This window comes from Chelonoidis abingdonii, chromosome 9 (assembly GCF_003597395.2).
Source record: "Chelonoidis abingdonii isolate Lonesome George chromosome 9, CheloAbing_2.0, whole genome shotgun sequence".
Taxonomy (NCBI): Eukaryota; Metazoa; Chordata; order Testudines; family Testudinidae; genus Chelonoidis; species Chelonoidis abingdonii.
Window position 1 is genome coordinate 73,220,553 of NC_133777.1, and position 18,552 is coordinate 73,239,104.

Consider the following 18,552-nt stretch of genomic DNA (forward strand, 5'->3'; position numbering starts at 1 on the left):
GCTGGGAAGTTCACTGTAAATTAAATCTGAAATTTAAGTGGATGGATACTCATCAAATAAAACTTTTCCAGGTGGTATCAGGGTTTAATAAGAGATGATCATACCAGGAAAGAGAACATCCTCTAAGCAGAAGAGATGACAGATCTGTTTGAACCAATAGTGAACCTGAGCCATTTGTCAAGGACATGAAGCAAAATGCCCCAGCAGATACTGAAAGAGGAGTCCAAAGCTTTTTCTAACGATGACAGAGATATGGAATAGATCTCTAGTCCGTAGATGACATTACCAGCAACCCACAGAGAAGACTTACACCTCAGTGCCTCGTCCACTATATAAAGGAATATCTGCAAGAGCTCCTAAACAGGGGCTGTGTTACAAAATCAAAGTCATCATCAGTGGTACATGTCCGGAAAAGGGATGGTAGTCTAAGATTCTGCATTAACTACTGGGAATTGAATGGAAAAACCATAGCAGACAGAACTCATCCCTCAAATCCATGATGTTCTGAATGGATTTAAGAAGTAAATCCGATTCTTCATTTTGGATCAAGGGAAGGTCCACCATCAAAGTTTCATGGCTGAACAAAGCTGACACATCATGCCCTTCATTACCCCACGGGACCTATATGAACAGGTTAGAATCCCCTTCAGTTTAACAAATGCATCTGCTGCTTTTTAGGGCGTATGGAAGAGTGCCTTGTGGACCTTAGAGATGAGGTATGTATTACATGCCTACAGCAGTACCTTTGAAGAACACACGGAGAATGTAAGGGGAGTACTGCAACAGTTATAGAAACATGGAATTAAACTGAAAGCTTCTTAATGTGACCTCTTTAAGAGAGAAGTATGTTACGTGGGAGTCGGGGGGGGGGGTTGCTCAAGTTTATAAAATGGATCCAGTTGACACCATGGCTGTTTGTGCTGTTGCAGAGAAACCACCAAGCACAATAGGGGAATTTGACAAGCCGCTAGGCTTCCTCTCCTACTATCAAAGGTGCAGTAAAGACTTCTCTCTAATAGAAAAGCCATCATATGGCTCATCTAGTCTTTGCTTCATAAATTCTTAGGACTTTAGGACTTCCCTAAAATAATTCCTAGAGCAGATCTTTTAGAAAAACATCCAATCTCGATTTAAAATTTGTTAGTGATGGAAAATTCACCAAGCCCCTACGTAAATTGTTGCAATGGTTCCTTACTCTCATTGTTGAAAGTTTACACCCTATTTCCAATCTGAGTTTATCTAACGTCAACTTCCACCCATTGGATTGTCTTATACATTCTCTGCTAGACTGAAAAGCCCATCATTAAATATTTGTTCCAAGGTAGAGACTGTAAAAAAGTCACCCCCCGACCGCCTCTTTGCTAAGATAAATAGATTGAGCTCCTTACATCTACCAATATAAGGCATGTTTTCTAGTCCTTTAATTATTCTTGTGGCTCTTCTCTGAACCCTCTCCAATTGATCAACATCCTTCTCGAACTTTGGGTAAAAATGGACACAGGATTCCAGCAGCAGTTGCATCAATGCCAAATACAAGGTAAAATAACTTCTCTACTTCTACTTCATGTTCCCCTATTTATGTATCCCAGTACTGCATTAGTTCTTTTGGCCACAGTGTCACACGGGGAACACACGTCCAGCTGATTATCTCAAACGACACCTGTAATGTGGGGTCTTGGAAATAAAATAGCAGGGGAAATGGCAAATCTACAGAGACAGAGCTAAACTCCCCACCTCCAAGAAAGAGAAATGCATTTCACACTGTGTCAAATGGGGAACTCGTGAGCTTAACAGTGAGACAGATAATTAATACACCATACTCCATGTATAATGCTGGTACTCCATTCTGTTCCAATGGCTTTATGAAATCTTTGTACCTGTTTTTGTGGTTCTTCAATGTGATAGTTATGTTTGACTTCTACTTCCAGTCAATTGGAAAAAAATAATTGCAGCAAAATAATGTTAAACCAATTTAAGAAACGTGCTTTGAGATCAGCATCTTCCTATGGTATCAGGAGGAAAGTATGGGAAATAACATCACTAGAACATGTAATTTCAACTACTTCTATTCATCACTGATCAATAAAATGTGTTTAACCTTACTGTAACTGCATGCAGCAGCGTGCAGCTTCTTTCAAGACCTCCAAGTCAAGAAGAGAGAATCGCAGCAGAAAGCGATATAAGGGTCCTGGAAAAGAGAAAACTGGAATCATTTAACGCACCACTGGAATAGAGGGAACTTTAGAATTAAGCATACAAAAGTGAGAGACAGAAAACAGTTGAAGTGGGACAAGCCGTTAATTTGAATACAAGCCAGTGATTGGTTCAGGAGAGAGGATGGAAGTCTCGATTAACTTGTGGAGCTTCACATTTCAAAATGTAGTAACATTCTGAAGGTGGGAGTGAACAAACAGCTCTCTTACCCTTTACTCCTCCAAGTGACATGCAGATGAGGACGACAAAGCCCTCCTTTCCATAGCTGGTTCAATTATACTGAAGTGAAAGATGCATCTTGTTCTAAATGGAACTCCTACAAAGATTAAATAAACTCATTTCAGGAGGAAATTCATCTGGAGCAGGAGCAGGAGCACAAGCACATGCTGCTAGCAAGATCTACTCTCCAGGGAACTTGGTAAAGAAGGACCAGCGCAGAAGGGGCAAAGAAGAGCCAGCCTAGCTAGAAGAAGCCCTGAGAAGCCTCCACTATCAGGGTTCTGTGGAACCCCAGCTAGAATGTAAAGCATACTCCTGCATACCCTTCCACTGGCAAATCCCCTGCTCCAGGGTATAACCTGCTTCCCATACGGCACCCAAAGGGATTCATCTGTCCCACCAAGTGCACATGGAAAGAAGACAGTTTAACAAAATAGAGAAGTTGGGTTCTTAACATACAATTCAGAATGGTGAGAGAAGAGAAAGTACAGTTACTGGTTCAGTTTATTAATGCTCTGTGGGAGATTTAATTAGTCAAAACAAAGTCAGCACCTCAGACCATCACTTGGTCACCACAGCAGGAGAAATTCGCACACGTCAGCTGAAACTAGAGAGCTCAACAGGTTGTCTCCTGCTATCCAAGGAAGGGGAGCATCGATCTTTGTGCTCTCCTGGCCCGGAAGGCAGTTGTAAGCAGAAATAGGTAGCTGCTCTCCCTCACACTGAAACAATATTCTTTAGGGGGCTCAGGATTAAAAGCGCACTTATGACCAGTAAAATGACAGTGGTAGAATTAGTGACTGGGAAACTCTTTACCCTGTGTGAATTAGCAAGTGAACACAGAATGGAAAAAGCAAAAAGATATACATCACAAAATACAGCTTGTTCATCTACTCTCACAAATATAGTATGGCTTTAATTATGTTGCACAGTAGAACATTTCATTAAATGAATGGAGACCTATTAATAGCAAAAGCTGCAATGCAGTCTCTTATTGAGTCTTTGCTGAGAGGTCAGGAGACCTTTTTGTGCCGTTTAGCAAGGAGCTATTGTACAGAAAATGGTATCATTTTACCACCCATGGGAAATAACTGATACTCAGGGAACAATGGTAGAGAATAGAGCTGGTTTTTAAAAAGTGTCTTTTTTTTTTTACCAAAATGTAATTGAAATTCCAAAATTCAAAAGTTTTCAACCAGCTCTTGTAGAGAGTGTATGCCTCTTTCCATGTTTCTTTGTTAGCAAACCCAGATGGTTCACAAAGAGAGATTAAAAAAAAACCTGAAATCCACCCTTGAAATAATTTCCCTCCTGGCTGACAATACAATAGACATTTAAAGTAGAAATTAATCCTCTAAAAGTGTTACTTCTAGTACTGTGCATTTCTATCTGGTGCTCACTTGCAGAGCCTGCTAGATAAAGAAACACACATCTTAATACTCATTTGGTTCAAAAAGGATGGTGTCTGGAAGATAGTATCAGAGGGGTAGCCGTGTTAGTCTGGATCTGTAAAAGCAGCAAAGAGTCCTATGGCACCTTATAGACTAACGCCACATGCTCCAAAACGTCTGTTAGTCTATAAGCTGCCACAGGACTGAAAGATAGTGGTTGTTGTTGTTTGATCTGATACGGCCTATCACTCAAGGTGAAGTTTTCCAATACGACATACAGAGGGTTTAGCCCCACTGAAATTCTCTCACACAACGCTAAAAATTCACTCAAATTGTAATGCCACAGCACTGGATGTAAAAAGCTGTTCCTTTGTCAAAACAAGGAAAATCTTCAATCCATCCAGTGGATTTTCAGCTGTTAACTTCTCAAAGCCCAAAAATAATAAAGCAACTCTGGAATCTCCATATAGCTCTGACAATGCCCCTTGATTTTGACCTGCAACACCCTCTACTATACCATTCTTATGATACACTTAAGAAGAGAAACTATCAATCATGTTAAATTGTTTAGCAGTTGTGTGATGTGGAAAGAACATCTATAAGACACTGCAGTAAGAATTTGAGACTAGCTTTCACTTGTGGTCAGAGAAAGGACAAACTCAGGTATCCAGCAGCTACAAAAACAAGAAGCTAAGATATAAAACCATTGGGTCAAGTTCATTTTTTGTGTGATGCCCAAATGAGGTCAATTCAGTGACACAACAAGTGCCCATATGTTCAAAAAGCATGAATTATATGCAGAAGGATTTCACAGCGAAAGACACAGGAGCCAAGCAAAGAAGAATAAATTATGTAGCAATAAGATAGTTGCAATGCTGAACTGAACAAATCGTATTCACCTTCAGAATCACCAGTTTAATGCATGTAAACACAATTAGGTATTAACTGACCACTGGTTACTATTTCTTTGAGGCTGTTCACCTCGATATCTCAGCACTATGGTATTTTACAGCACCTACAGTGATGTATGACACAGAAGAATGAGGAAGTCTGAGATAGTCAAAGCATCTATGAAACTAACTATGATTACTATCTTGGCAAATAGCCTAAGCCAACACAAAGAGGATTTATCCTTAAGCTTTTGGATTAGCACACTATTTAGAGATGTCTCCAAGAGTGGCTCAGACAGCCCTCTGTGAATTATTCTTAGGGTTGCATAGGAACCCCAATCAGAATCATATTGTGCTAGACCCTGGATAAGTATCAGAGAAGACAGTCATGGCCCCAGAGAGCTTGCAACAGGGATCGGCAACCTTTGGCACGCGGCTCATCAGGGAAAGCCCCTGCCAGGCCAGGCGGGTTTGTCTACCTGCAGCATCCACAGATTCAGCCTATCACGGCTCCCACTGGCCGCAGTTCACCGCTCCAGGCCAGTGGGGGCTGCGGGAAGAGGTGCAGGCCAATGGATGTGCTAGCCACCACTTCTCACAGTCCCCATTGGCCTGGAGCGGTGAACCGCAGCCAGTGGGAACCGTGATCGGCTGAACCTGCGGACGCTGCAGGTAAACAAACCGGCCCGGCCTGCCAGGGACTTTCCCTGATCGGCCGCGTGCCAAAGGTTGCCAATCCCTGGCTTACAATCTATGTGAGAGACAGAACACACTAGCTGAACCAACCAGACAAGCAAGGTGATGTTGGTGTTGGTAAAAATGAAATAAACAGTTAAACAGAAGTCACAGCTTGCCACCAGCTAATCACCTAAACAATCTACTCCTGATCTGAGAAATATCTTTGTCCCATCTGGCAAAATATGATCATTGGATGGCAGATCATTGTGTCAGTCAAGTCTAAATGCAACCTTTCACGTTGAGAAGATTGGAGAACAGTCTGCACATATCACTGGTGAATTACAGAAAAGATTGAGGTTTAGGGGGCGGTCAGGGGAGTTTGCACAATTTTAAAGATACAATTCCAGTGTCAAGATTAGGTCTGCACTTTGGCAGGGTTGGGAGTTATAAACGTAACTGCCACCATGTGCTGAAATGTGGGAGTGTGTCCCCCAAAGCCTGACTGCTTAGAATGAAACAACGTCATACGTTGCCTTTAAAAGTTAAGGACTACACCAGGGGTAGGCAACCTATGGCATGTGTGCCAAAGGCAGCACACGAGCTGATTTTCAGTAGCACTCACACTGCCCCTGTCCTGGCCATCAGTCCAGGGGGCTCTGCATTTTAATTTAAATTTAAAAGAAGCTTCTTAAACATTTTATAAACCTTACTTACTTTACATACATCAATAGTTTAGTTATATATTATAGACTTATAGAAAGAGACCTTCTCAAAACATTAAAATGTATTAGTGGCACACGAAACCTTAAATTAAAGTGAATAAATGAAGACTCAGCACACCACTTCTGAAAGGTTGCCAAACTCTGGACTACACTTGCAAAGGACCAGCCTCTGTACCGCTAGATGCAAAATGAACAACAATGTAGTTTAGTACTAACTTAAGAAAAGTGACATATCTCATTAAAAAAAAAAAAAAAGATGTGTACAAACAATTTCAGGGCAAAGAGAAAAAGAATCAACCAGTGACAAGAAAGCACCTATTCAGATTTACAGGTGTCCTGCTGATTTCCCCTAAAGAGTCAAGTAAGCTGAATCACAGGCTTGCTTATTTTTCAGTTAAAACAAACAAACAAAAAAAGCCAGAAGCCACATTTTTAAAGTTATTTCCTTTTTTAAAATAAGGATTTTTTTTCCCTTTGAAAACTTATGTATTTTCCACTTTGCAAGCTTCAATGGTTTTGACAGGTATCTCAGAATCTGTTTGTAATTGTAATAATTAAGCTTTCAACAACTCCAAATGGAGTACAAAAACTGGGCACCAATGAGCTACAAGATAAACAATTGCTTATTTTGAACTGTTTGTTGCAGCTGGGACCTCATAATGATCAAGACACCCAAATAAGGCCAATCTCACAGCAATGACTCCCTTCAAAAACCACAACCACCTCCCACCCCCGCTTTACAATTTAGTATCAAATTTAACCAGTGAAAATGTTGCCTGCCCTCACTTCATCCCCAAATTGCTGTCTCATCTACAAGGTTTTGAACAGATTTTTTGCCTCCTTCTCTGATGGCTTGCATGCACATATTTATACATTGCCATAATATATAAGCATAGCCCTTCTGGTTACAGAATATCCTCTTCAGTTTTTACTGGTCCTTCAGAAGATAAAAACAGCTTGTGGAAGGCTTTTGGAAGTTTGTCGCACTGTTTAGACAGAATTAGAAACGTGACCCAATTTCTGTGCACAATCAGAATATTCAGAAATACATATTAATGAAAGCAGGATTGAGCCCAGAGACTCAGTCTTGCTTTTACTGGAATGTGTCACAACCTTCATACTACATGAGTATTCTTACTTTTTTAACAAACAAAAATATTAAGCTCTTGGAGAACCATCTCAGGGTCTGCATCACCATGTTCTAGTGTATTTAGGGGACAGTAAGAGTATTCTCTGAACTTTTTACGAATTTTAAAAATACTGATTGATGATGTGCACTAATGTTATAAGCTTCATACTAAGATCCAGTTTCCAACTCCAGCTGAAGAACTGTATTTTTTTTAGGCAAATAACTCCAAGCAACATCAAGTGGCTATAATGACTCGAGCCTACAACCCTCTCCTCAAAAGAAAGCGTACTAATGACACCATGGATCCTCCTCCTGTGTGTTAGCGTTTCCCTTCCAGGGGGCACAGCCTCTGTCTGTTAGTACAAGACACAAAGGATGATGTCTCTTCTATGATGACTTTCAGACTATAATCTAAACTAGTCATCCCCACTGTTAACATGGGCCAGAGCCCAAAATAAACCCTCATCGGCAGACAAGGAAATGTGCAGGAAGTGCAAAGAACAGCAAGCTGAGCACAACAGGAAGACTGTCATTGCTAACCTACAGGCTGAGGCGCTGTTGATGGAGCATCTCAATGTTTATTTTACACATGTAAACCCTGTGCTCCATCCTAAAAGGATGGGTTTCTCTCTCTAGCTTGTGAGCACGTATTCACAAGTGCTCTTGCAAGAGGCAAAGTTTCAAGTGCACAATGCTTTGGAAAAAGCAAATACCATGCATTCTTTGGATGGATTCACTCCTATAAGCAGGTATCCTTGGGCAAGAGGATTCAGTTGCTATTGGATCTCTCAGAGCAGAGAAGTAAACGTAAACAGAACCTAAATCTATTGCAACTCGTTATTCCTAGGAAAGAAGCAGCTGATCCTAGAGAAAACTCCATAATGGACCATAATACAGCAGTCCACCCGCCCTGCAATCCAGGGCATTTAGAGCCCATCACCTTCATGCCCTTTTCTCTGTGTTAGTTTCCTAAGGGGAACATTTCAATCCCAAGGTTTTGTCCTCAGTATTTCTATATGGGTTGCCCTAGGTACGCAAGGCTCTACCTCCACCTATCTAACTATGGCCCTTCCAGAGGCTATATTCCAGTAGAACAGCTAGCTAGAATGATGAGGGTAGCAAGCACAGGGAGTTGTGCTTTCTCAGCAGCTGGCCTATGACTGCAGAACTCTCTCCTGGAAATGGCAGAATGCCCAAGAATCTCACCTGCTTCAGAAATAAATGTAAAATTCAGAGAAAAGATGGTCCAGTGGCTAGAGCAGCTACACCACTGTAGCATTTCAGTGTAGACACTTACTACAGCAGCTGGAGAGGTTCTCCCATAGCTGTAGATAACCCACCTCCCCAAGAGGCGGTAGCTAGGTAGCCAGATAGCACGGTCTATGCGGAGGATTAGGTCGGCTTACCTACATCTCTCAGGGATGCAAGTTTTTCTTGCCTCAGAGATGTAGCTACACTGATGTAGCTTTTCTGTGCAGACCAGGACAGAGTCTCTCTGTGTCTCAGTTCCCATCTGCGAAATGGGGATAGTAGCACTTCCCTACCTCACAGAGGTGTTGTGAAAATAAACACATTACGGATTGCGAGGTGCTCAAATATGGCAGTAATTGGGGTCATAGAAGTACTTAAATTAGAACTCAATTATTTAACTTGACTTTTCCACAAAACAAAAACATATCGGTTACACACACACACACACACAAAATATGTGGGAAGGAAGAGAAATCTAAAATTAAAAATATCACAGCAATGAGTACGGAACAAAAGTTTAGCCAGATCAGCTATTCATTAAAATGGATTCAATTGTACAGGATAAAACAAGGAAATAAAAACTGCCTCAGTGATAGTGTTTATATTTTATATGGATATGAGATTCTTAACCCCAAAGAGCAAATTCCCCCCATCAAATTATCATTTCTATGCCTAGAGGCTCCAACCAAGAGTGAGGCCGCTTTGTGCTAGGCACTTTCCTTATATATAGTAAGAGTTCCTATGTCACAGAGTTTACAGATTAAACAGACAAACTTTAAGGAGAGAAATAGAGGCACAGAAAGGTGAAGTGACTTGCCTAAGGTCTCACACCAGATCATGGGCAGAGGGGTGGGAACAGAACCCTGATTCCGACCCCTAGTTCAGTGCCCTACCCACTAGACCATGCTGCTTAGCACACACAAATGAGTTGGCAGCCAGAGAGGCTCCAGAAGTGGGCTGCCGACTGCCTTTTTCTAGTGTTCTAATGCCTCACAAATATCTGCTTTTAATCTGGTGCTGATCTGTCCAGATTTGCCAAATTGAACACCAAGCAGGCAACAGTGGAATTAAATTGTTTCCCTGCTCAAAACAACACGTCACTGAGGCAATGTAGTATTTAACATAATTATATTAATTAGGAGATCTATATAATGTTCCTAAACCAATAATGAAAGAAGAGGTCTAATGATGCAACAAAAAACTCCAACTAAATCTTAGATTACATACTGGGCTGCACAGTAGCTCAGACAACTAAACACTGAGGCAGCTAGTAGAAATCTTACATACTACAGATCATTTTTCCCCACACGTTGCTAGTTTCCCACAACAACCGCCTGATGTTAAACAAGCTATATCCTAGCCAAATATACTCCACTTCCATTGCATCAAGAACTAAGGAGTAAAAATCATAGAATTAAAGTGATTTGCAGTGCTGCCATCAGCAGTATCACCTAAAACAGAAAAAGCATCAAAATGAAAAAGGAAAAGCATCGCTGTGAGGCTGATCTGTGCCAAAATCTTCTCCAAATTCAATAATATACGCGGCAAGCCTGTTCTAGCTGCACCGCTCTCTTGTCCCAAATGTGTAGAAGTGCCCTTTTCAGCGAACAACAAGAGGAGTTGGGTACACAGAAAAAGACCCCATTCCCAACAGATCATTGAAGTGGTTTCAGTGGGGTTAAGTTTACAAAAGTCACCGCAGTTGTCTGTGCTGCATGTTTTAACTCCCAGCTGGACCCTGATCCAGAGGCAATGTCAGCACAGGGTCAGTTTATCCTGGAGTCATCCATAAACCACATTCACAAGGCCTGGGGTTCTTTAGACATTGTTCGGATATTTGCAACTAGGCTGGGATTGTGGAGAGAGGAGGCGGTCATGACCAGAAGACTTCTCCAAGGAGAGTTCTTTATTTTGTTGTTCCACTTCCTTCATTAAAACAATACCAAACAGTAATGCTTTTTTAAAACTATAATGATATTATTTTGAAAGTGAAAAGGCATTTCATTCCAAATTCCTCTTTTTATGGTTGTTCAGCATTTTTAGTTACATTTTATACGCCAATAACTAAAAGTATCAGATTAGCAATATTATTTTACTTTCCTTTTGTAAAGGGCTCAGAGATCTACAGATGAAAAGTGCTACACAGGTGTAAGAGCTAAGAAGTATTATTTAGATTTAGAAAAGGGGCCAGCCAATGGTATGGAAAATCAAGGCGTTCATAATCAATTAGAAAACTCAAGTGCCGATTAGCTGAGGGGGAAACAGTATCCATTTGCAAATTGTTTATTCACTAATCCTTGCTAGTGATTGTTCATATGTTTGGTTTAACGGGCACAGCAAAAGCCTCAATTTGATGTTCTGTAGTATCTGGAAATATATTTTGAAAAACAATACCATGTATTTTATTTTTTTCTCTATAAAAATGTTCATCCATTATGGAAACAACATTAATATTGCTCAGTCACTTGGAAAACAGACTGTTCAAAATTCTCATACTAAACTCCAAACTGGGAACAATTCACTCCTGCAATGCATCCTACTATGCATTCCCTTGCTCTCCTCCCTCCCCCAAACTCATACAGCGATTACTTTTCCAAGGTAGCATTCAATAAGACCTCCACATTCCACGAATCACAAGAGAACTCGATACTATGACAAGGTTAACGTTGAAAAATGGGGCAGAGCAAGACAACTAGGAGGGGAGAAAAATTCCATTTGGCTTTTGGAGGTAAAAGAAGGGTTTGGGTTGTGTTTTGTTTCCTTGTTTTAAATAAAGTCTCTAGCCCTGCTTTGAGCAGAAAAGTCAGTTTGTTCCTGGTTACATTACCACATGCAATGCAAGTTTAATATGCATGTTGAAACACTCAATTCTTATCTTTCTAAGACCTTGGAAAACATTCTGTCCCAAGAAGTAGGCACTTTTATTATAAAAGTCGGAGTTGTTCACTGCGCATATATCACTGAGCGCACAGCAGCAAAAGCCAGAGAGTTAAAGTTAATTTGTACTTTGCTTCATTTATCTACAGAATCATTTCTGTAGTAGAAGTAGAACTTCTCTCTGGCTATTGTTGTTACAAATCTGGTGTGGGCTTAACCTCAGTAGGTCATATAATTTACAATACTGTTGCAGAAGGCTGGAAATTAACACATTGCAATTGTGGAGCATCTTTTACCTAAGGATCTCAAGCCCCGCACTGGTACTTCTCGATGGGCTCACTACTTCGATTTGCTTCTGATTAATATTTTTGAGAGAGACAAGGTCAGGGGTAGGCAACCTATGGCACGCAAGCTGATTTTCAGTGGCACTCACACTGCCTGGGTCCTGGCCACTGGTCCGGAGGGCTCTGCATTTTAATTTAATTTTAAATGAAGCTTCTTAAACATTTTAAAAACCTTATTTACTTTACACACAATAGTTTAGTTATATACTATAGACTTATAGAAAGACCTAAAAATGATAAAATGTATTACTGGCACGCAAAACCTTACATTAAAGTGAATAAATGAAGACTTGGCACACCACTTCTGAAAGGTCGCCGACCCCTGAACTAGGTCAATATAGCGGGCAGCATTGTTTTCACCCAGTTATTTTCCTGCTCCTCCAAAGGGAGACAGGAAGGATGCAACAATAATATCTTTAAGGAGATGCCTCATAATGATGCAGTGCAATGGTTTTCAACCTGTGCTTCAAGGACCCCAGGGGGTCAACAGACTATGTCTAAGATCTCCAAAGGGGTCTACACCTCCATTTGAAATTTGCTATGGGTCCGCAAATGAAACAAGGTTGAAAACCACTGATGTAGTGTGTCATGTGTAAACAACTAAAAGGATTTGTTAAATAGGATTAGTAAATCACAGTGAGAGCCAGAGTCCACCCAACAACACACAGCAACAAATGCCATGTACTTTAATGGCTCTAAGGGGAGGAAAAACAGGCTCAGGTTGCAAGTGAAATTAAAATGATTCTTTAGAAAGTCAGTATATGGACGTAATTCACTTGTGCCTGGAGGCAGATATCAGCATCACACTAGGTATCAGAACCTGCCATTGCTTTGCATTCTGGTGTAACAACAATTCAGACAGCGTCATTAAATCCTAGTTGCATCAGCAGACTCCTCCTGTAAAGTTTACAAGAAGACAAGGTGTGACATGAACGGGACTTTGAAAAGTGTGTCCCCCATTATACCAAAGCCAAGACTTACTGTGTAACACAAAACCAACTACATGACTTCACCAGCACTGTAAGATGTAGCGGGAAGAAAAACATCCCAAAAGCGAGTAAGTCAATCTGAGTACTTTGCTGGCCATCAAGCCTACAGCAAGAATACAGTTGAACTACACTACAGAGTAACATACACATTTGTGCCTCCCTTTGTGGCCTTGTGGTAGCCACTCCTCCTAACCATCCCTTGAAGTCAGAAATCCTTGGTTAAAGCAAAGTGAAAGTCTTATTTCTAAAGGATGACCACAGATTCAAGCGGGTGCTCAAGTAATTCGGTGAACTACTCAAGATACGTAGGGCTCAAAATGTTGTAACATGGAACAACAGATGCACCTTCACTCATTCCACCTGTCAACTGTATTTTTGTATAATATGGCCCTCTCTCAGTGGGACCTCTAGGCACTATTGTAATGCAATAATATTGTATGAACTACCTGAATTTCCACATGTGTATTGGGCAAGTGAAGGCATCACTACTCATCTAGACTAATACCCATGGGCAGTCATGTGTTGCAACCGGGTTTGTAAACGTGACCTCAAATCTCTTGGATCTTCCCTCTACCAGTTCCTATAACTGCCAGTAATCTTCCACCTCCATCCCCCACCTCTCTCAGCATTACCATAAATAATCTAACACTAAGGCAAAAGCGGAGGGGTGGAAGGAGAAAACAGCTCTTTGAAACACAAAGCCTACAGGATATTTGTATTTGAATGGCCTCCCTGAAGTCAAGGGGAGGACTCACATGGTTAGTTGAGCACATACAGTCTGTTACAGGATCAGGGCCTTCAATAATATGCACTCCAGGGCCAGGAATGAGGTTTGCTCTGTATTTGGGTATCTGCAGCCCTATATGTATCACTTTATACCAACAGTAGTAACAAGTATGTTCTAAGCCTACTGTGCACGCACACACATCCCTTCACACATCGGCAGGCAACAGGATTCAAACTCAGGACCGGCTCCCACAAGAGCACAGAACTTCTTATCGGAGACCCAAAAGAGCAGCTCCACCAACAAAACGACACTGCTGCAGCTCACCTGCAGGCTTTTCATGTTACTCTGGGAGACAGATGTTCTCTCTGGTTTCATTTCAGAACCGTATCCAGATGTAAGTGCCTTGTCACGGACCAAAAATTGGGGGTAATGGTCTGGTTTTCTGAGGTACAGAATATCCATTGAAGTCAATAGGAACTGCAGGTGCTCAGGATCTTTGGAAAGCCAGGCTATACGATTTTAAATGAGGGTTTTGCCTTATATTGGTCTCATGTATATCAGATGATTCCATTTCCCTCATTCCCCCGTCACCTGCTGATGCCTGAGTTGTCTTTTCTGGAGAGAATGAGTCTGATAGGAGATGCTGGCTGGTAAGATACATTTCTCCCATCTTCTCCAAGTGCCCTTGGCATTAGACATTAGCAGCACTTCTAAATCTGGGAGTCTTCCTAAGCAGCAGACATCTTATGCTGCGTAGTATTTCTCTTGTTTACTAACCAGAACTCCCAAACATCACTAATATTACAACTTGTCCTGCTGCCACAGCAGTTTATAAATTGCATGGTAGCACATTCAGGATTACACACCCAGGACACAAACCTCTACCTTGAAATAAAACTCTGACACAGAGCGGTCCGTTCATCACAGATACTGACATGTGGGATGCCACAGCTTCCCAGGAAGCAAAGTGCCTCATGCCCCAGGAATTACCACTTTTAGAGGCACAAAAGGGTGGTATTTCTAGGAATTGAAGCTTACAGAAGGTGGTATAATTCAACACCTGCCCACAGATCTGCGAACACAGGCACAGTGGGTTAAAGGAGTGTTTCTAAAGAGCTAAAACGTTTTCCAATTTCACCTCACCTGTTCCCTAGAGTATGCAACATGCGTATCTGCTGTCAAGAGACATGTTGAACATGCACAGTTAGAAGGAGTAAGCAGACAGCAGGAGTTAGCAAGAGCAGAGATAATCCAAAATATGTCCGGTGAGCAAGTTTTAGAGGAATAGAAAATCCACTTCCTTAATTATATAAGTTTATGGGTAATTTTTATTAAAAGCTACATTCTTACAAGGATTATTTTTAGAATTAAGAGTCTGCTTCAAGAGAACAATAAATCCCAGGGCCTTCAGAGTCACCACTAAAATGCCCAAACTCTCAGATTTAAACTACTTATAACAGGGAAGGTTAAGGGACCAGCTGTGCTCCTCTTTCTCCAGAAACAGGCAGCCAGGGAGAGAAGATAAAATAAAAGGCAAGGGAGGAAGAGAAGCAACACTGCTTCACCTGTAACTTAAAAGGAACTACTCCCCCCTTCTACAGGCCATTTCATCTGTAGGCTGCCAGTAATGGATCCCTTGAGAATTTCAGGTGGGGAATAAGCAACAGAAGCAGATTAACTCCTAAGCAACAAGGATCCTATTTTCATGTAAATGTCCTAAGTGATTAAAAGAAAGTGAGAGGGAAGGAAGAGACCAAAAATAAACCCGAGAAATGGTTTCAACACAGAAAGTTTTTCCAAACTGTTTCTAGGAAGGGTCCACCTCTCCTTAGGTTGGTTTTGTTTGTGGAGGGTTTATTGGGGCCGGAGGAGGAGGCTAAAAAGGAGATTTTGATTAATAGCTTTTAGGAGCAGAAGAGACAATTATGATCATCTAAATTATGATCACCTAGTTTGACCTCCTGTACAGCACAAGCCAGAGAATTTAATAATAATTCCACCCCGCAACTCCAGACTCAAAACTACCACCAGCTGAGGTCTGTCTGTGAATGCTCACACCTGCAATGGAAGATTGAGCTTTGCCTCCAGTAGCCCTGATGTGTATCGCCTTCGGTAATTTTTCAACAGCTTGAAGTGCATATTTCTTCCTTTGCATTCTCCATCTCAAGCAAAAGGAAAAGAGGGAAGGTGCTATGGCTGGAAAAAGATAGCCTGGAACCAAGAAAGATCAACTCCCATTTGGTCGCCAGCACTCTCAGGGGCGGCTCTAGGGATTTTGCCGCCCCACGCACGGCAGGCAGCCTGCCTCCGGCAGTTTGCCTGCAGAGGGTCCCACTGGGGAAGCTATGGGACCAGCGGACCCTCCGCAGGCACACTTGCGGGAGGTCCACCGAAGCTGCGGGACCTGGAGCCGCCCTTGAGCACTCTCTCTGTCTCACCGAGTCCAATTCTTTTTGAGCTACACTGATCAGTTGGAGTCAATGCATCTTGCGGGAGAGAGACTGCATGTGAGTGTGTGCAAGTCCACACTCCAGGGATACACAGGAAAGTTTTAAACTAGCTTAAAAAAAGTTTAAGGCAGCACAGCCAGACCACCGCCAGCATTTCAACTCTCTCTTGACATCCTGAGAAAGTATGTGCATATCTATGGGGTGCAAAGAGCAAATTTGCTTTAAGCTTTGCATGCCTCACCTCTGACCCCTGTCCCCAGCTCCCACCTCTGCCATTCCTTAAACAACTGAGGAAATGAACTACAAAACATTAACACAATGCAAAGAGGCAGACTTAAACCAATAAAAACAAGGAAATTGCAAGTTAAGCCTCTCGATCTGCCCTTGGTTCCCCTTGCTGCATTTAGCTCCTGCTCCGCTCCAAGACCCTTCCAGCCTCACATACACAAGAACAATAAGGCAAAGCACTGAGAATGGCAAATGTCTAACCTAGATTATGCTTGTTTTTATTCATGTAAGTGCGTGTTTTAATGTAGGCACATTTTCCTGATTGGAGCTTCACAAATGCAGTCAATATATTGGATCATCCTCCTCCTCTTGTGAGATCTGCAGTTATTTTAGGAAGTATTTCACTTACATTGTAAAGGGCATCCATTGTGTCCCCCTTGGCAGCCACACCTCTCCCTCAATATAACGCTGTCCTCGGGAGCCAAAAAATCTTACCGCTTTATAGGGGAAACCGCATTATATGGAACTTGCTTTGATCCACTGGAGCGCGCAGCCCCGCCCTCCCTGGAGAGCTGCTTTACTGCGTTATATCCGAATGTGTGTTATATCGGGGTGCATTATATCGGGGTAGAGGTGTATGTCATAGCTCATGCTAGAATGTAGCTTTATTCACACAACTGGTCAATCATTCTGTTGTATTCCTCTCTGTCCTTGAGACGATGGAAACACTAGCCCAACAGAACCCTGACGGAAGTGTCCATTTTCTTAGCTGCCTGAATTGGTGGTAATAATACTTGCTTTCACTAGCAGCATAGGGCTCCTCTTAACTCTGTTCTCCCCCACCACCCTAATTACGGATCCTAAGTGGAATGCAACATACCTAAAGCCCAATCCTGCTCACACTGAAAGCAACAGGATCGGTCCCTTAACAAAGGGCCATGGAAGTAAATGCTCAGCATCCAAGAGAGGAGTTGCACTCAAGACTGTGAAGTGCTGACCGCTTCCTTGAATTAGGGCCAAAGAATTTAAGCACATGCTTGGAGTTAAGGGGAGAACTCATAAGCCTGAAGTATGTGCTATAGTGCTTTGCTGGATCGGGCCCACGGTGCTCAGCACTTTGAAGGACTGAGCCTCAAAGAAAGGGAGAGGGAAGTGGGAAATGCTTGGTAGAAGCACAGCTCATTCTAGAGCATCTTTTGGTTTTGAGGAGTTTATGGGAACCTTATCTTCAGTTTTGTCCTGCACAGGGTTCACTGCACCCACTCAGGCTCTGCCTTAGAAAAGGCTCAAACTGAGTGCACTGAGTTGTACGTAGTTTTGATGTGAAATCAGCCACAGTTTGCTAGAAGCTGAGGACTAAGTCATTCACAGGTCTATGAAAGTTGTAATAACCCAGGCAAGCTCAGAGTTTGAAGTGAAGCAAGGATCTGGAAAACTTCCACAGGGGTGAAGATTTTTTGTCTCTTCTTTATTTATTATTTTAATGGAACAATAACTTACACAGTAAATTGAAATGCAAAAAAAAATAGGAATCTTTAGTAATATTTACATTTAAGAACATCAGGAATACGATGCAGCAAAATGTCTTGATGCTGCATATTTTACAGCACCCACATCTGAAATCTTCTCATGGAACAACGATGCATCTCTATCAAACATTGTAAAAAGCACTAACCTGCTCACATGAAAAACCACAGGGCACTGATACCACAGGCTTAGCAATTAACAGAAGAAAAGTTAATATACAGGAATTGGCTTTATAAACTTCCAAAGTCCAAATGTCACTGTCCTTCCAAATTCAAAACACCATGCCTCCAATCCTCAAAACTGAAGCAGCAAGAAGAGCTTTCCTGGAAGTGGAAATCTCTGCAGCAAAAATGCCAATAAGAGAAAAGGTTTGAGGGTTGCTTTGTTTTATTTTATTGGTCACTTAAATCTCAATACAAAACACCTCTACTGGCTTCTTGTTTCCAACAAGGCTTCAATAGCAACAATACAAGCAACTGATTAGAACAAGCCATGCTATTTGTTTGGTGGCTCAAACGTCTCCATTCCGAGTCCTGACCTTAAAAATGACTTTCTTTGACTTAACATTTCAAAAGGGAGGGAAGGGGGCAGAGAGAGAAATAAAGATGAACTTCACATTCCAACATCTTAAGTAAATAGAAATACTAAATGGTATACATCTATCTTCCACTGACAAGAAGGGCTGGAATGTAAATTGAAAAAGCACAGAAGTGGCATTAAAAAACCCAAGAGAAATCCTACAATCACCACTCTCTGGCTTTGGGGTTGTAGTTTTTGTTTTGTTTTGTTTACACTGCATGCATTACACGCAACGTGCAAAGGCTGACATTCCAAATTGTTCTCTTATATAGAATATAGTTTTCCATATATCTGTACAATGGTTAGCTGTAAAAGAAACGCTTAAATTGTGCATCAG

General features: G+C 41.6%; 1 protein-coding gene across 7 annotated transcripts in view; it reads right to left on the bottom strand.

Moving 5' to 3' along the window:
• The window catches only part of AKAP13 (A-kinase anchoring protein 13), a 344,553-nt gene that overhangs the window by 278,859 nt on the left and 47,142 nt on the right, over nucleotides 1-18,552 (bottom strand). For 6 of the 7 annotated variants that reach the window (XM_075069695.1, XM_075069692.1, XM_075069694.1 and 3 more), the window contains exon 2: nucleotides 2,104-2,188. In XM_075069695.1, the coding sequence (XP_074925796.1) occupies nucleotides 2,104-2,188 (85 nt within the window). Of the gene's footprint in view, nucleotides 1-2,098; nucleotides 2,189-18,552 lie in introns of those variants that run through there. The other variant, XM_075069696.1, reaches the window with a different exon arrangement.